General features: G+C 43.4%; 1 protein-coding gene across 1 annotated transcript in view; it reads right to left on the reverse strand.

Moving 5' to 3' along the window:
- grid2 (glutamate receptor, ionotropic, delta 2) overlaps positions 1–20,516 on the reverse strand; it is a gene marked incomplete at both ends in the record, with an annotated part of 420,090 nt that overhangs the window by 123,839 nt on the left and 275,735 nt on the right. The window contains 3 exons of the mRNA XM_079221919.1: positions 116–235; positions 3,739–3,900; positions 12,615–12,788. Of these exons, the coding sequence (XP_079078045.1) occupies positions 116–235; positions 3,739–3,900; positions 12,615–12,788 (456 nt within the window). The remainder of the gene's footprint in view (positions 1–115; positions 236–3,738; positions 3,901–12,614; positions 12,789–20,516) is intronic.

Genomic DNA, 20,516 nt, shown 5'->3' on the forward strand with positions numbered 1-20,516 from the left:
TGCAGGGCGATTCCCTGGCAAATCCAGGAATTATGTAAATCCACTCTGCACGAAATGATTCCGCCTTCACCCTCAGTAGTTCTTCACGCACGGGGGTTCTGTTTTAACTACTTACCCGACTGACTCCACGGCCCCTGTCCTCTCCATAATTGGTTCCCAGGATTTCAAAGAAGATGTTGGGGTTAGTGCCGTTGTTAGTGAACTCCAGGAAGCTGGTGAGGCCGCTCACTCCGAACTGTGAAGACAAGACGGCATGTTTATATTCTCTATTTTACTGCAGTTTGGTCAAACTGATCATTGCATTGTGGGCAACATAGTTGTTCTTTTCATCATGATCCTTTTCACTATTATCATGTCAGTTATCATCAATGGCGCAATATTCCTTTGACTAAAATATACCTCATCAATAATTCTGCCTGGGAAATTTGACATTAAATTACGTTTTTTTATCCTCGCTAAAAATCTGACACGCTCAGAGTGAAGCAGAGAGAGGAATCTTCTGCCTGTCTCTAATCAAATGATTATATCTCATGAGTAAGTACATGTTCAGAATAGCTAAATGTCCTGGTTGCTGTAATAGACTAAAATATGTTGGATTGCGTATGCGTGTACATGTGTGCATGCTATTTGCTTGTGGAAAATCCCACGCAAGATTTGTTTGCAAAACTGTGTTTGTGTAATAAGTACCAGGCTGATTGAATAAAAGTGTAGTTAGACGTTGCACACGAGGCATGCAACGTCGTCTCATGTGGAGAGGTAGATATTATTCCAAGCTTACACATGCAAAGACAAACACACACACACAAACACACACACACGGTGTGAGTCCCCAACCTTTGCTCTGCCCCCCCGCTATTGTGACCTGTCAGGGAAAGTGAAACTGTGCTTCAGGGAAGACGAGGTGTTATACTCCTTCATATGATTCATGTTCTGTGTGTGTGTGTGTGTGTGTGTGCGTGTGTGTGTGTGTGTGTGTTTGTGTGCCTGCCTGCTCCTGTGTGTACGAAACATGGATTGTGGAGTTCATACGCAGAGATGTGGGCTATGATACAAGCATACGTGCAAAACAAGACACACATGCATTGTGTGTTCATGTCTAATCACATGGACACTTGGTTAGATAGGAAACACCACATATCTTATGTGATACGATACACTTTTCCATTTTTCTTTTCCATTTTTCTTTCACCATAGCCTTGTATGTGTAACAAACCATTATAATTGTGTGGGTGCATCTCTCTGTTGTATCCTTTAACACACATGCATGTGGATGTATTGTTGCATGTCTGTATGTGTGTGTACATGAAGAGGTACTATCCTCATGACGAGATTATACAATACATAAATGATGTTAATGTGCCATTTGGTATATTAGTCTACATTGACACATCGGATATCATTATTTTATCCCCCATCCCCACATAAAGCATGTTTATTTGCTTCCCTCAAACTAGGCAGGGGTGAAACCCGTTCAGATACTGTTCATTGCCTTTCATAATTATTTAGGTAATTAATGTTGGCAGCTCAGTATTAAAACAATACATTCACAAAGTATCTTTCATTTAATTGCACCGGATTCAAAGAACATGCCTCTGGGCTCATGAGACTGAATAAAAATACAAATAAAATAATAAGGGAGAAGGTGTTTTTTGATGTTTCACAGTTTCTTAAAGTGGACAAGTCTGTTTGATAATAAAAGCAATAACGAATATGAAAGAGTTCCCCGTAGGAACAATACAGTATATCTAATCTCATCTGAACCAGCCTCATGGGCACCGGCTGGAGATCTTGGCCTGCTTAAACGTGATCATTTCATTTTAAAATGAGTCCTAATCTTAACTGCTGGAGTCTCTGCGACTCAAAGGTGGATGAATACAGTAGAAGCCAATGAGTGCAGGTATTTAGAGGTACGCATGTGGTCTACACACAGCTAAAACAAAGCACACACTTCAGACTTTGGGGATCAGTGTGAAAGCAGTTTCACCTTCTGCTTTTTCCACCTACTGAATTTGTCAATGAACCCCCAACAACAACATCAATAGCGCTCCTCATCAACAGCTGCAAATTAGTATTTATCATTACCATAATGGCCCCAAATACCACAGCGCTGATTAAACACACAGGCACGCACAAGAGTGAGTAAAGCACACTGCTGATACACTGTGAAATGGAAGTGATGCCAGGCTGCTGAACTCAACTCTATTACTGCTTAGGGCTCTTTAACACAGCTCTGTTGAGACAGCCATCAGGGTTGGTTTAACAGCCGGGGCTGCTGATGAAAGTGTTGCCAAACCCCAGCCTGATCTCAAGGTGAAATGCAGAGATAGATATGAAAGCCATTGCGCCGCATTTATTATTGTCTGACACTAATCCTAAATTAGCATTTCACTTGGCTTCATCATTCAGTCAAACTGCCATCCCTGGAGTAGTTTTTTATTGATATCAAAACAGAGGGCATTGATCCAATTGGATTTAACAGTGATGAAAGTGTTACCAAACCCTGAACTCAAGGTGACATGCAGAGATTCATAAAATCACAGCTGCAGGAGGAATTCCTTTATCTTCTAAAAGTCAACCATTCAGGAACTGAGCCAAACTTGATTATTTATATTTGTGCTTTCTATGAGGTATGCAATCATTTGAATTGATGAGCACCTGGGTCACGAAGTCTCTTGAGCTCAGACAGGAACTTTGAAACTTTCAGTTTATTGTGAAAACAATATAAAAATGTTCGACTTGTTTAAAGCTTTATTGTCCATCCCTGGAGGGGATTTGAGCTACCAAGCAATGACAATGACTTTAACATTGACTGCAGCTTGCAGTTTCAACTCGAGTGTCTGAGCCAAAGAAAAATTGTGCCCGGTCTCCAAAATACCATGTAATGAGCACAATGTCTTGAAATGCAAATACATGCTTCAATACATTATTTATTTTTGCTTATTAGGAAATGAGCATACGCTTTTGCTCTTTCAACTGTAGTAATCAAGACTCAGCTCCAACTTTTTACTCTTTTTTTTAATTTTTGTGCAAACAAAGTAGTTAAGAGCCCTTTCCAAACTGGCACTCGCTCACCTACAAGCATCACACAGCGGTCGAGCACCGCAGGAGGCTGATGAAGCCGATGGACGTCCACTAACCGAGATTAGAGCCTGATTACTTTGGGTCATTGAGATATCGACAATATCAGCACCAATCAGGGAAAAGGGTGGATGTTTTTCAGTCGTATGATGTTAATCAGATTGCATTGATCTCTTATACAGTGTATTTTATTTTTTTAAAAGACTTATTTCCGTACACAATGAATACTGTTGAAAAAATTAAATGTTTCGCAACACAGTATCTGAGTTATCTGATTTGATTTTTATTATTATTATTATGAAACATAATGAAGATAGATGTTTCCCAGTGCTGCAGTCTTTCATACAGTTAAAGAAGGCTTACTATGTCAGGAAATATGTTCTCGACAAATTGTTGAAAATTGAGCAACTGTTACCTTTTCAGGATGAGTATTGCAACACACTCAGGTGTGTGTGTGTGTGTGTGTGTGTGTGTGTGTGTGTGTCACCACATGTGTCCATGCACCCATACAAAGTTATCCAGAACTCAGAAATCGTGTGTGCCTTCGGGTGTGTGTGCCAGAGCCACCAAATATGTAGTATTGCCTACTTACTGTAGTTGAATGCCTTCCTGCTATACCTGAGGAAGGAAGTGTGTGTTATTCCCTCTGCACCCGCATACCTTTTTGACAGTATCCAGCATGCTCTTGCCTCCCTGCCACGGTTTGGAATTCTTCCTGATGCAGCTCAGACTGGCCATGCTGTGCCACTTCCTGTCCTCCAGCTTTCTGTGGAAGGTGTTGGCCAGCAGCAACACACTGTCATAAATATAGCGGTTGCTGATCTATAGAGGAAGAAATGACAGACGGCACACACAAGGAGAGGAAGTGAGACGATGCGATAAATGCAGACATTTTACGTTTGCTGAAGATGCTTTACGGGGGACTTGGTTACATTTCTGTGCTACAATATGCAACAATAAACAGATACTGAGAGGTCCAAATGACCAATGTCATGCTTGCATGTGCTTCACTTCAGGTTCTCCATTGGTTATGCAGCTAGGAAAGATGGACTTCTGCAGATATTAGTAGTTGGAAATTGTCAAAACTCCTTCATGCTGAAATGCTATCAAAGTTAAATGTTTTATTTGCATTCATATCCTTCACTTTGATGAATACATGTTGCATGTTCTCTATCTATCTGCCTGTCGGGATGTTCCCTGCAGCTGTAGTGCACAGCATTTGTGCTCACCGCTCTGTGTTAGTGCAAATGTGCACATTTGTGCTCACACCTACGAACACACACTCCCACAGAAGAAAAAAGGATGACATTAATTAAAGTGTATTGACAGATCCTTGGCCCTACAGAACAAGATGGAGAGGGGTGGGGGAGGATAAGGAGTAGAGCTTATTCAGTCTGTGATCTATCGTTATGTGATTTACAGAGCCTCCTGACTCTGTGTTAATGAGAATATAACGCACGCATGATTATATGCACACACAACACACACACACACACACACACACACGCACACACACACACACACACAATTAGACATGGAGATGATGTGCATCCACTCACATTAAAGCTAGGGTTGGTAATGTTGAGAAACTAGCAAGAGTACGCTCGATTAAAAAAATTATCCAACAGAAAAACCCCGGCCGGTGTTGCCAACTCTTTTCCAATGAAAGTAGCGAGCAGCATAGCTCCAAAAGTGATTAAATCCATGTAAACAGGGTTATTAGAAATTACATTATAATTCACACCAATTAACCATTCTAAATTGCCTTTTGCAACCATGGAACCAAAATGCAACATATGCTAAATCAGAGAAGAATATCAGGTCTGAGGGTTTGTTGTGGTGGCGTTCATCGTGGACAAAAGCAGACGTGGTTCTGACCCAGAGGCAACAATGACGAGCATTAGGAAAACCAGTAAAACCAGTGAAATAGACAGTCATCTCACTGATGGTCTCGCTGCATATGTAGGTCATATTGAGGCATCAGTATTAAAGTGGGACTTTTTCATAACCAGATAGAAGTCCTGTGTCGTAACTTTAAGAATTAAAAACTTTTTGGACATTTTTAATAGAGGATGTAGACTCAAATTAAATTCCAGGCTAAAAGATTAATTCAGTACACGTACACACTCAATTCTGTCTGAGCAGTGTTTTGCTTGTTCAGTCTATCACTCTGCTTCCAGCATGCTATTCTTAAATGGAAGGTAACCAAGTGGGAACGTGGCCATGTCAAGGTTTTCCGATGTTTGAAGAATTTATATGAGAGACGATGAGATGACAATCTATATGCTCCCTGTTACTTGTCCAATAGTAAACTTTGGGTTACTCAACGTAACCCCCGTTCTTTGATAACAGAGTGAGGTGTTTCACTATGGGAAGCGCTCGGCGTGACCAACTAAGGAAGCTCCAATGACACCACGTCTGTCAGTGACAGACAGGTCGAACTGTGCTGGGGCCCCGCCCCCTCATATTATCACAGTCGACCGCCCCTCGCAAATCATTCTAGACCAGATTTCTTTCCGTGTCAATGCAAGGAAGGGTGTGTTGGTGAAACACCTCACTCTGTTGTCAAAGAACGGGGGTTACGTTGAGTAACCCAAAGTTCTTCTTCTAACTTCGTTCGGTGTTTCACTATGGGAGATATAGACCGCTCCCGGATTGCATGAAATTCCCGAAGCCAAAATTGTTTAGCCCGGTAATGACTATCACAGGGACTCTGGCGCGTTGGCCTCTAGCACAGCATGTGCTAAGGACGGCCCTGAGACATCGAGCCTGTAAAACCTTACAAAAGTGTGAGGCGTAGCCCAGCTCGCTGCAGCACAAATATCTTGCACTGGAACACCCTTGAACAGGGCCCATGAAGTGGCCATACTCCTTGTGGAATGAGCCCTCAAACCCTTGGGGGGCTGCAGACCCCTACAACTATAGGCTAGAGATATGGACTCTACAATCCAGTGGGACAGCCTCTGGCGGGACAATGGCTTGCCTCTGTGAGGAGTGGCCCAGGACACGAACAGTTGATCTGCTTTCCTGAAAACTGCCGATCGACTCACATACATATGCAGTGCTCCCACCGGACATAATGTGTTAAGCCCTTGCTCCTCCGCGGAGGTAAAAGGAGGTGGGTGAAAAGCTGCGAGCTCCACCGTGGGACATCTGTACGCTGACTTAGGCAACCTCTAGTTAACCTTAGGCACAAAGGCCGGGTTGGGCCGCATACAGACCTTGGCGAGCCCAGGAGCAAACTGCAAGCAGGAAGGGCGAATGGATAAAGCCTGTAGGTCACTCACACGCTTTGCTGTGGTTAATGCCAAAAGCAACACTGTTTTGAGTGAAATAAACTTCATCTCCACCACCTCCATAGGCTCAAATGGGTGTTGAGAGAGGGTCTCCAACACCACCAATAAATCCCAGAGAGGAACCAGGGGCCTTGAAACTGGGAGTTTACGGCGAGAACCTTTCATGAAACGACATACTAAAAGATGCTGCCCCACCGGCTTCTCTCCAAAGCCTAAATGACAGGCTGAGATAGCCGCCAAATACACTTTAATAGTAGAAAAGGCCTTGCCCTTGTCTACTAAAGAAACACAGTAGGTCCACTACTGAACACTGGAAAGGAATGGTGTGCCTCAAACGGCACCATTCCTCAAAAACTCGCCATTTACAAATGAGAAAGAGAGCGAATGGAGGCAGCCCTTGCACTCTGAATGGTGTCGATGACCCGTTCAGGCAGGCCTGCTGCGTTCAGGTTCCACCTCTCACAGGCCATGCCCAGAGCGCTATTCGGTCTGGGTGAGGGTGGTAGATCTCCCCGCCTGCCTGGGAAAGAAGGTCCCTGCGTATGGGGAGAGGCCACGGCTCGTCCGCCAGGAGCTGTATTATTTCTGCCACCCAATGCTTGGACGGCCACCGTGGCGCTATCAGGATTAGCGACAAGCCCTGTTCTCTCACCCTGTCTAGAGTCGGGGAGATCAGGCTGAGTGGGTGGAATGCATAGAGCAGCACATTTAGCCACGAGTGGGCCAGCGCATCTATCCCCAGTGGTGCATTCTTGTCCGCTAGGGAGAAAAACAGTGGACAGTGAGTGTTTTCCAGCGAGGCGAAGAGATCTACGTCTGCTTGGCCGTTTTTCTGCCAGACTTGCTTCACCACCTGTGGGTGAAGAGTCAACTCTCCGTACAGAGGGTTTCCTCGGGACAGAAGATCTGCACCCCTGTTCAACACGCCTGGGACGTGTGTTGCCCGAAGGGACAGGAGCCTGGTGCTGCTCCACATTATCAACTTTCGAGCCAACCTGTGTAACTGTAGTGAGCGAGTGCCTCCTTGGCGGTTGATGTACGCCACCACAGTGGTGTTGTCTGTTTTCACCAGGACATGGTGTCCCTGGAGAAATGCCAGAAAATGCTTTAGTGCATAAAACACTGCCCAGAGTTCCAATATGTTTATGTGACTCTGAGCCAGCCTCGGGTCCCAGGTGCCGTTCACTGTTCTGCCCAACATGGCTGCCCCCCACGGGCGGAGCGCAGATACGCACGGCGGTGATACTTTTACTCTGCGGTTGAGGTGACGGCGTGAGCATAGGCGTAATGCCGCGACCTAGCGCTGAAAATCCCTCATCCGTAGAAGCCCCAAATGTACCACAGATATCACTGACGCCATTAGGCCGAGCAGGCGAAGGCATAGTCTGAACGACACCGCTTCCCCCCCCCCGGAAGAGGGCGAGACACTGCATGAGGGACGCTACTCTCGCCTCCGATAGTGTGACGCGATAAGAGAGGGAGTTTATGTTGAGACCTAAGTAATCTGTACATTGCGCCGGTTCGACCCGACTCTTTGTCAAGTTTAAATTGAACCCAAGATCCGTGAGATGGTTTATCACCGTAGCGGAATCTTTCACCGCCGGCTCCCGTGAGTGGGAGCATATCAGATAGTCGTCTATGTACGAGAATATCCTGATGCCGCTGTTCCGTAACGGAGACAGAGCCGCCTCTACACACTTGCTGAACACCCTTGGGGCTAACGAGAGCCCGAACGGGATGGCTTGGTACTCGTAGGCTCTGCCCTGATATGCAAACCTGAGAAACTTCCGGTGCGCCGGATAAATGGCGATATGAAAAAAAGCGTCCGCGAGATCGATTGTTGTAAACCAATCCCCCGGACGAATCGAGCGACTCTTTCCCCCCTTGTAGCATCTTGGGCTGCTGGCCATTGGATGCCCAACTTGGACGCGGCTCGCTTGCAGACTTCATACAAGTTGCTGTCCCCTGGGGAAGCAACTTTGGATGCACTAGGGGGTCTGGACAGCTGTACAGGAAATGTGGAGTCATCCTCCTCATCATCCATGTTGTCCATGTTGAGGAGGTCAGAGTTAGCATCGCCCTCTGCGTCCTCAACACCCGGCTCCAGTTCGAGGAGCTCCTCGAAAATTGGAGGTATATCCGGGGACTCAGCGTCCATCATGTCCGCCCAGCTCAAAAAGGCTCGCGGCAGATGTGTGCTGATCGTGGCTCTTGGGGCGGTTCCTGACAGGCACGGGTCCTGCTTAGGGGATACCGCTACTCTGAGCCTCCTTTCCAGGACCTTCTCCGGCATTGACGTACAGTGCAGACATGACTGTGGGTCCGCCAGCGATGTCTGAGCGTGTTTAGCACCCATGCATAGTATGCACATCGGGTGAGGGTCCCTGCCCGAGATGGATGCCCCGCATGACGCAGGGCATAGGCGGGATGCAGCCTCTTTTGTCTTCGATTCCGACCCTTTGGTGGGGGTAGCGGCCGACATGGCAACTGAGAAGGAAGGGAAATATATGAACAATTAGCCGCACTTAGCGTTAGCCTGAAGGTGAATTGCTCTAGCAAACGGGGTTTAGCCCGCTAATAGTGCGCCGTGAGAGTTCGTTGTCGTGACACGTTAGCAGAACTCCGGGCACTCGGCTCGACTAGCAAACAAATGCTAACCGAGACCTGGTAGGCTCGCCGTAACGCGTTAGGGAGAACAGCTCGCCTTGGAGAGAACAGCTCGCCTTGACGCGGACACTGCCTAAATACTATGTAGTGTCTAAATATACTTCTCACGAAGTATTTACCCAGCAAATCTAGACTAGAGCCAGGAACTGCGTTCGGCGACGTGTCCTTAACGGTTCGTCTGTGAACTGTTAAGCAGAAAATCCAAGCTAGCCAAGATAAGCTGAGGGAGCTATAATAGTTTCTTCACAGGAAGAAAGCGAGAATGATTTGCGAGGGGCGGTCGACTGTGATAATATGAGGGGGCGGGGCCCCAGCACAGTTCGACCTGTCTGTCACTGACAGGCGTGGTGTCATTGGAGCTTCCTTAGTTGGTCACGCCGAGCGCTTCCCATAGTGAAACACCGAACGAAGTTAGAAGAAGAACTGACAGACGGAACAAAAGAAAACCCAAAGTGTCAAGTTGATCTTACGTCTAACTTTTCTCTCACTTTGTTATGCAGGTATCTCTGCTCTCACAGATTTGTCGTAGCCTTCCACTTGCTGTCTTTCTCCATCTATCACACTGTCTCACTCTCTCTGTGCCTTGTTGCTTTTTCTCTGAAAATGAATGTGAAAATCTACTGCTCTATGGGGAGCTTCAATGATCAGTGGGTTCTGCTCTCCAAGTGTGTGTGTGTGTGTGTGTGTGTGTGTGTGTGGTCAGCCTGAGTTGATGTGCTTCAGTGCAGTGTGAAATTGGGCTTCTGGGCCACTCTCTGACCGCTGAGCTGATCTGCTTCCTCTGTCTCTCTTTCTCTCCCATCCCTCGTTTCCTCTCCCTCTCAAATTTAAACGCCCAGCCGCCCACTCGCTCACCCACACACACACACACACACACACACACACACACACACACACATACACACACACACACACACACACACACACACACACACACACACACACACACACACACACACACACATACACACACACACACACACACACACACACACACACACACACACACACACACACACACACACACACACCACAGGATGTCGAACTGAACATGTGTACGGGGTGTTTTCCACTGTGCATGGGCAATGTTTTTTACGCTCGCTCTCAACAACACATCGTCCTTGACTGAAAGGTGTGGTGTCCACTCACATGCACACACATAGGTGGAGGCGTGCACACTTTCTGTCCTCCACAGTAGAATGAACAAATACGCCAAGACCCTCGGCAAAAAAATAATGAAAGCTTTTCATACTTGAGAAGCACTCGATTCCTATTAGGACACACAAGGCAAACTTTATTTACATACATTATTCAATGCTTCAGGGCCTCCAGGAGTTAACATTGTCTTATACTGTAGCCTTTAATCAACTTTCCAAAAAGATAATTATGTATTTAGTTGGTTTTTTACCTTCTGGGCATTTCCTTTGCTTACTTTATTACTTAAATCTATTTTATTTTATTACATAAAAAAAATTAAAAAAACATGTCCGTTCACTGATTACATTGGGAGCCAGAACGGCGCTGTCTGAGGTTTGAAAGGGAGATATCCACATACAAATTAAGGCCACGTTTCTGTTTTCAATGTGTTTCCAACTTTCATCAAATGTGCTCCCTCAAGCCCTCATGCTTCCACATAAATCAACAGCACATTAATTCAATTTTTTGGTCTTGACATAAAAATAAGATTGTGTTCCCTTTTCTCTGCTCTCTTTGATGGCAGCTTGATGACTCACATACACGCCAAAAAAACAGGGGGGTAATAATTGCATACGTATTGCCACCCTGGGGGACATAGTGAAGTAAAGAAAATGTGAAGCTGTAAGGGAAAAAAAACTGTCATCGTGTTTGTCAGATGAATAGTGTGGTCTGAGTAAAGCACATATATGGGTGTGAGCCAGATTTGAAAAAAATGATTACTGTTCCAGGTAAAAAACCTCACAGGCATGAGCTGTAACAATGTCAAATCAGCACGCCCTGTGTACTGGGAAGCTTTTTGGAACCGGAGACATGTTGAAATGTCTGGTATCAGTTTTAAAAAGACACACCATGGAGTAAGCAGTGTGCAAACAAACATTTGAGAGTATTTCAGGAAATGTGTGCCTGTACTGTACAGCATGTAACTCAGAGACACACACACACACACACACACACACACACACACACACACACACACACACACACACACACACACACGCACACACGCACACACACACACACACACACACACACACACACACACACACACACACACACACACACAATTAAGAGTTGTCTGTTTTGTCACTGAATGTCAAGGTTTTGTGTTGCATGATTCAAACCAATTAGGCTTATGTATTATACAATATAGGATGGAGCAATCTGCTATATAAATAGTGTTCAGTCACTATATATATATATATATATATATATATATATATATATATATATATATATATATATATATATATATATATATATAATATCCAATTGAGCCTCCAAAATGCCTGACAACCAGTACCGAAGACGAAATGTGACATATTTAGAAGACAAATAGCTTGGATATGTTCCTAACTATATGATGGATTTGTACATGTTCGTGTAAGTGACACCACCAAGTCTTCTCTAAGCCTTCTGTACTGATGCACTGAGCTATGCTGACTATCGCGCTGCTTCTTTATTGAGGGCAAAGTTGCCCAATAATGCAGTTGGCAATCAATTGACTGTATTCCCACTGGACAGCCCTCTCTGCTTTAAAGAAAAGAAAAGACTGAACCCAATTCTTATGATGTCTTGCTCTTTGGTTGTCTTGATTTAGCCTGAGTTTATTTTCTTTTTCTGATCATCCCTCCAGTTAATTAAATTGCAAAGAGAACCGCATGCCAAAGAGCAGGTCAACTACAACAACTCCCTACTGTAGCTCTGGTTATTTGGCTATCATGGATATTATTGACTGAAACTTTTTTGGTGGCATGTGAGCAGCTTTCCAGCTCACTGTATAAACATTCACAACCAACCTTTTAGTCGAAGATTTAAAGTGAATTAGAATTCTGACACTCTAGAATAGTTAAGTAAAAAAAAAAAAAAAAAATATATATATATATATATATAGGTGAGAGTGAAAGATGTATGTTGTTTTTATCTGGATCGTCATGCACATATTTCAACTTTAGCTTTCTTCAACCATACTTCTAGCGTAGCCTGATTTTAAAAGACAAAAATAGAATCTCATTAGCTGCTAAATACGCACATTATAGACACAAAGCATAAAACAAGTATGCTCATTTGATATGTTAAAATCCACGGACCTGATCTTTTTTTTCGTCTGCTTGAATCTTTATACCATACCTCCCCAGATTGAAGTGTTTGTTTGTTCAATGCGTTTTCAATCTCTCTATTTAGTGACAGCCTGTCACAGTTACACTACCTCCAAGCAACTCACAACTAACTGAATGTAATGACCTGTATACCCCAACTTATTGGGGGTGGTACTGCGCTTCATTCCTGTATAAAGTGTTTGCAAAATCAATAAAAAAAAGATAATAAAAAACCACGGACCAGCCTTACAGACAAATCAACAAACCAAACACAACTTACCTCCAGCTGGTGAGACCTGGGGTTTTTAGGGTCACACAGGGAAGTGTTAATCCTGTGGTTGTGTTTGACACAGCGCTGAGTTGTGTTCTGGGGCATCGGGAACGTCTGGCGCACCACCGTCAACCGACCGATCGACTTCATGACTAACTCCTGCAACTCGTAGTCTGAGATCTCCTGAGAGGGTGAAAAGAAGAGGAGGAGGAAGAGGAGGAGGAGGGTGGAGGTGGGGATCGGATGGGGAATGATCAGTGTTGAGAAAAGGAGCGAGAGGGGGAAGAGAAAAATCAATATCAACAACTCCATCACCTTACTTGTTGTTGCAGGAGACTTACAGCCAACATTTTTCACAAAGAATATACAACAACAACAACAAAAAACGTGCTTGGACACCACACCATAAGACTTCCGGTACAATGAGGTGTTTCTAACTTATCCTCATTAAACATATATCAAGTGGTTGAGGTTGATATATATGCTCTACTTCTTATCATCACAACACGGAGCTGTGAAAAAACATTGGCCACACCATCTGCAAAACAAATAGATGGGAAAGAGCGGGAGTAAAAGTGTGTGTTTGTGTGTGTACGCATGTGTGTTTGCACGTACTCTGCATGTCCTTGCGAAACCTTGGGGGAGGAATCATTGCTAATTTTAGCCCGAGGACACAATCTCTCTCTCCCTCTCTCCATCCATGGATCTCCATTCATCCTCTGCGAGTGCACAGGGTCATGTGGTGACGCGATGAGAGCTGACGTTTATCGTCCCTAGTGGAGGTAGCGCTGCCACCAACCCAGACAGCCTTTGCTGTCTTTCTCTATGTGTGCAGCGGGTATGTGTGTTTGCATGTGCAGAAGCCAGTTTATGTGTAACAATATGTGTGTATGTGTGCATATGTTTTCAGGAGAGCCTTCTGATCACGCCGAACCTTCTTGATTACGCTTCATTTGCGCCTGGCTTGAAAACAGGGATGCGACACACATAAATAAGCCATTACACACACGTTATAGAAGTGAGCGGTAATGTTATAGGTATCACCGCTTCATTGACTAATCTCAATGGATTTCATTTGAATGTAATTAACATTCATTAAGGATTGTGAGTCCTCCTGGGATGTGATCAATGGTGATTAAAGGTGGTATTATACAGACTTCATTGGTATAGCTGCACTCATCTGCATTAATTATGATGAAATATGACTCTCGCTCTGTAGGAAAACATGTGCATTGGCTACTGAAATCATATTGATGCTGTTTCAAATATTTAGAATTAGGTAGGTAAGCTGTGAGACTAAAAGGAGCACACTGACACTGTTTCCCTCTGTTGTCATATTTAATGACATGTTCTTGAAATACAGTGAGTAAACTGTGGTGAATCTATAATTTAATTTAATTATTAAAAAAAACATAAAAGCAGAAGAAGGGGGTATGTATGCCTTGAAGAAGAACAGAAATAAACAAGTTTAACCTTGTATGAATGCTTTGTGATCTGAAGTATCTACTATCTTAACAGTTCAAGTAAGGGGTGTATTTGCTGGCTTTTGGGGGTAAGACGTGGCAAAAATCCCAAACAGTTGCTTACATAAAACCCTAAAGGGAACTGAATTACAAAGCCAACAAAAAAAAGATGCCAAGACAGAGAGAAAATGCTGAAAATTGCTAAAAAAAAAAAGGCTGATCTGTGGGCCAAAAGAGAATTAAGATTCACAGCGGGCAGTCAAGGGCATGCAAAGAATTATCCACAGTGCCCCGTTCAAAAGATCAAACTCAAACAAACATAGATGCACCAATGCACACACACACACACACACACATACACACTCACACACAGAGACACGCTGCAACTTTAAAGGAAAAGATAATTATGAGATTTGAGAACGGGCATTTGTGCATCTTTCTTCCTTTGTCACGTCCTATTTGCCTCTTCGTCTCCGTCTCTCTGGGGACAAACTCAACAGACTTCACCCAGTGTGACTTTCAGTGGTGGCGTGCTCTCAAAGCTGTTAGCCTTTTAACGGCTGAGAGTAAATAAATGTGACATGCATACGTACACAGACACACACACACACACACTGACATAACCACACATATCGAATCACACATGCTCTTGAGTATAGCTCTTTAACACACACAAAGTCACTGATGCAGAGCCAACACTCATCTCCTTTTTTTAAGTTTCATTTCTCCCATAAGTCCCTTTAGGCCACTTATTGTCAACCGTTCATCCTCAATCACAATATTGAAATACGATTTGAGAAAAATATGAAACATGTGAACTCTCTGGTTCAGTTTGGTTTGGTACAATCTGGGAAAGTAAACCGAAACCAAATCATTTTACCTCACAATGTAACCAAGCATGGAATACTTACGGCTGATTGACTGAGAAAATCCATCACCGACACAAATCATCATGTCGGCCTAGTTTTCATCAATCCTTGAGTCAGAATAAGCACTTGAGCGAAGGTAGCATTGTTTTTAATCCATTCTCATCAATCAAAACCCCCTTCCGGCCAAACAATCGGTTACAAAAGCATTCAGTCCTGAGGATGCTTTAGTGGCTCCCTAATCTGTGCACCAAGTCCAACTGCATGTAACCAGAAACTGTGGCTAAATTGTCACCCCCCAAACGCCCTGCGGCTCATATATAGAGTGACTCATGAGTTGTTTACTCCATAAACTTGAAGTTTTGGTCTGCAGGCACCCCCATCACCTCTCTCCTTCTCTCTCGTCCCCCGAGGCAACAAATCCTCGTCTTTAGTGTTTTACTTGAAGATGAGAGTCAAAAAACAAAAACACATCCCTCATCCTCAATTGTTCTCGGCACTTCTTCCCTGACCCCTGTACTTTGTTCTCTGCCCTCTCTCCCCTCAACCCCTACCTTGCTCTACGTCTCCCCCCGGAGACACCAAACCCTTCCCATTCTCTTCTCACTGTATCTGCAAATGTGGGGAAGAAAAGCTGTTTTTTCTTTATTCTTCAACCCTTTCTGCTCTACCTACTCCTCATTTCACCCTTGCACATCCTACCTGTTGTCGCCTTGGCTCTGAAAACACCAAATCCCTCTGTTTTGTTTGTATCAAGAGGTTCAAAGTTGTGAAAAACAAAAGTAATCTGGAAAAAAAAGCTTTTTGTTTCATTTGGCCTTTTCTCTCGCCTCACTCAACCGTTGGCAATTTTCCACAACAGCCCCTAAATGTCTTTGATGCTTTATTGTCACTGCGCTTCCTCACATTCAGCCACATTCACTTCTCAACGAGTGGTTGACAGTTCGACAGTTATGGTGGAGGCTATAAATTACCTTTATATTTAGGTTACTTTCATGTAACATAAGCTCTGGTAATCATAGGATGTGGCTATCTAGGTTTAGGTTACGCTTAGCAGTGATGTAGTGCAGACTATATGCACATACTTATCTTGCAGTCGGCCACCCACATTAATCCCCTTTGATGCTCATCTTCGTTCTACAGTGTTGGAGGAAATATGGAGATTTGTAATTTTATGGGTTATTGTTGTTCGGATGATTATGTGCTAATGTCGGCTTTTACTTGTTTCGGCGAAAGGTATTCACGTATTCTGCAGCCTGTTGGAGATACCACAGCCAATGAGACGAGGCGGTTGAAGCCTCCTTTTGGCACAGAGCACTTGGGGTCTGACGATGGCTGCTTACCATTATCTGATTTTTTCAACTGCTCTTGATCCCTGACGACACAGAGATACCACGTGATGCCACCATCGTTCTACTACTGGCTCAAACAGCCATCTTCAGAGCGGCAACCACATGTCAGATATCTTCCATAGAGATAAACAAAACATTCTTTTTGGACCCATCAACATTTTTTTTTTTTTTTACAGAATTTTATGCATTTATTCGGAATCTTTGATACATTCAATAAGACCTTTAATGAGGGGTAATCATCAGCGTGAGTGCATTCAGTGGGACAGTACATACATTGTAGTGGAGATGGATCACGGGACTATGTAGAAAAAGCTAAATAAATCTCTGTCATGTCAAATCTCCGACAAAGCTGTGAAAAGTTTCTGATTCAGATCCATAGACCATGCAGGGACATCTGGATAGGAGTAGTGTCACACTTGCCTTCAACAAGACACATAAAAACATCCAACAGCTGCAGGAGAGCCGTTTAGCAGCGACAGTTTTAGATGGCTGCAGTCATACTGGGCAACTTCCAGCTGTGCACAGTGTTCACAACTCGTTCTCCTCCTGCGAGCATTGTAGCTGTAAATAAGAATGTTCTTAAACTTAGCAGCTAACTGCACCCTGTAACTTTTATTTTGTATTTTCATTATGTTTCCAAGACCAATGAATGACCACCGTATATTTGTGGAGTTGGTACAATGGGTTTTGATAGGGTTTAATTAACCAAAGGTTTGAAGAATGTTTTAAGACCATATAATCCTTCAATCATATTCAAAGCATGAAAATCCTAAAAATTTCAGTTACATGGCTTTGCAAATCATACACTGATATGTTAAGAGCCAAAATGACAGAAAAGCCTAATCTTGTCTCATCTCATTACCATGCACTTGTTCCCTCGAGAGACAAAAAAGGCAGAAATTATGAGAGAAAAAGAGAATAATGACAAAAGAAAAGTGTGAACGGCAATAGAGGCGCTCAAGAATGATATTATGATATAAAATGAAAAGACCATGAAGAGATTCAGAACAAGTGAGGTCAATAGTGGAGTTATCCTCCAAACTTAAGAGAAAGACAGAGTAAAAGAGAGGCCATGAGCGTCCCTTATTATTTCTGCTCTTCCTCTTCCTCATCCCCTCAGCCTGAGCAGAACGAAGGAGATAGAGGGAGGAAGGATGATCAATTATGAACTGTGAACTCCCCCTCACTGGGGCTGTCTGACTGCTGGCTGTAGATAAAGCAGAGTTATGACAACCATACAGTACCCCCTCATCCATAATAAACCATAGGGAGGGAGAGCACTTGTATGCATGTGAATATTCATTCTCCAAAGAACCCCTACTAGAGGACTTTACATAAAGCAAAATATTGTAGCCGCTCATCCATATTAAACCCTCTGCTACAGGACTTCACACAGCCAATAGTGGGAATATTGTGTCTACATCAGAACAGCCTGTGACTAAATTTCAATCTCCATAAGCAAAATTACGACATTGTAAAGTCCAAAAAAAGGGGAATAAAGCTGTCCTGTAAATTATTTGAGGGACAATTTTAGATTTTAGATTGAAAAATGCAAACGGGAGAGATGCAGGCAAAGGATAAGACGGAGCCCCATTAAAGGTGGGGATTTTTTGTACTGTGGAAGGAAGCTCCACGGTCTGGTTTACATCCTGAAGCTGCTGATGAAAACTCTCCATGCTGACGATCCGTTCCACCCTGCAGGGATTCAGGTCTCTTTACCTGTGTTGTGTCAAAGACTGTTTCTCTGTCAATATGTGTCCGATTTTGCTCATTAGACAGCGATTGGCTTTTAAAGTTGTGACGTACCGACTCAAGCTTGGCCGATGCTTTTGAATCTCAGAATTTAGGGAAGTGCACAGACATCTCAACCTTCAGTAGAGGGATGTGAAAACACTTCCCCATCGACCCACTTTGCATGGATACAAATCAGTATAGTCAAGGCCAGACCTTTTATGAAACTTAAATTGAAGGGAAAACACATTTTTGAGTAAAGAGGATCTCTATGCGCTCTCTGTTCCACCATCTCTCTCTTCTCTTTCCTTCAGATCTGCACATCTGCTGTTTCTTCCGCCTCCGCCTCTCTTCTCGTACTCCACTTCAGGCCTATCTGTTCACCGCCGCTTTTCCAATTCTCTCTTCTCTTAAAACTATTTTGGCAAAATAGCTCTTCAAAAATATTATGCTAAAAGCAGTTAGGCTGAATATCAGTGACTAGCTATCTGATTATAATTTGTTTTACATGTTTGCATGAACAGCTCAACCAGCTATCACAAATATATCCTGCATCTCTACTTGCCAACCTTGATAGCATTTGAATCAAATGCGTGTTGGCTAATGAAACATGGGTGGAGGGATCTGAACACCAACTGCAATGTCCACATTTCCAGACAGTGCCATAGCATGTGCGCAGACAGCAGAAAGATGCAAGAGAAATTAGCCTTCTGTCTCGCCTATGTCCCAATCTGGTCCCCTCTCATCAAACTCACTCTACTGACTAGTTCTTGTTGTATTTTAAATGACATCTTAAACTGTGGCGTGACATTTGGTTGAGAAGCAAGAGAGCGTGAGACCGAGTCTGACAGCATCATGCCAAACGCTCGAGAGTTGTCGACACGTTGGTGTGAAAGGGCTGAGGTACTGGATGTGAATGGTGAGACATTTTTGTAAGTGTAAAGAGTTATACTAATTGTTTTCACATAATAACATAAACACTACCAGCTTCTACTGTTCCCACAGACATTTTTGTTCCCCATTTAGGAGTGGTGAGTTGCCAACAACTCTCTTTTTGCAACAAGCTAATTTACAAGTGATAACCAGATTGTATAATGTGGTAGCCACAAGCCAATCTGCATACTGTTTCAAAAATAATTTAGGGGTATGTATTTGCAAAAATGCTATATAATATTCATCACTATGTTTACATTTGTATATAATCCTAAGAGTTGTTGTGTTTTTGTCAGCTTCTTTACAGGGAGGAGGTCCTCTTCCTCGGAGTCTGCCATGTTGGACAGCCATGTTTCTACAATAGCCCAGAGGGGACAAACCAAACACTGGTTACCTGAAGATCCCCTTAGTTCTCCAACACACTTGGAAAGGGAGGGGTGAGCGAAAGGGGTATTCAATTGGATGCAATCTGCAACCTCAGCACCGGATGCCATTAAATCACACTGCTCCTTTAAGGCACTTGACAGTCTTATCTGTGAATGATCAGAAAATCATTTGACAGATTTTTTTAAATGTGAAATCTTAAACACCACAGTTTAAGATGTCATTTAAAATACAGATTTTTTTTTATAAAACATATGTCTGTGATATTCTGCCATTGCTTAAATAAAATGAGGGAGCATAGGCCTGCCAGACTGCATTTCACCGTTGATTTCTCAAAGGCAGCAGGTACAGAGTGTTACAGGCGGCCTGCTGCTAGACATACACTCAGATACGTCGCAGAATGACATGTTAGGTCTTCCAGAAAGCAAAGAGCTGGTTGCTGCCAGGAGGCCTGAAGAGTGTTAGACAATACCAGATGCTTGACAGGATAGAAAGCAGTCTATTAGACAGCTAGATGTGAATTTATCCTACCAGGCAGTCGAACAATGATAGACAACTCTGCCTGGAAAGTGTAAGTCTACAATCGTTTTTTTTTATTAGCAGAGGAGACACATTTAAATGGCATAATAGTCCTTCCATGAAACCAGTAACTAATACAGAGTGGTTGTTTTGAACAAATTTCTCCACATTTTTTTGCCTGCCTTCTACATTAAAGTGCAGAGGCGGGTCTCATTCTTTCCCCTCACTCTCTGGATGCATTAGCATTTGACGAAATGCTCACAAAAAAACAATACAGAGGTTGTCTGGGGATTGTGACAATGTCGCTGCAATCTCTCATCCATATTAAATAGCAAGAAATAAAAAACCTTCATGTCATAAGACTAACACTCTAAAAGCGAACATCAGAAAATAGTGATTGGCTTTCCCTGCAGCTTTACTGGATGTCATGCATACTAACATTGGTTATGAACAGAAATACTTTCTTTGCATAACTGAGCAGGTAATAGGACTGCTGAGCCTTGCAGCATGTGGCAGCATTACAGACTATGACTTTTCTTGTTTTGAACCAAGTAAGGTTTGCCATTGCCCCTCCAGTAAATGTTGTTTTTCTTTTGTTTGTATACATAGCTGTGTTTGCACACTTGCTCTTGTGTGTGTATGCATGTGAGGCAGCATGGAACC

This window comes from Taurulus bubalis, assembly GCF_910589615.1.
Source record: "Taurulus bubalis genome assembly, chromosome: 8".
NCBI lineage: Eukaryota > Metazoa > Chordata > Actinopteri > Perciformes > Cottidae > Taurulus > Taurulus bubalis.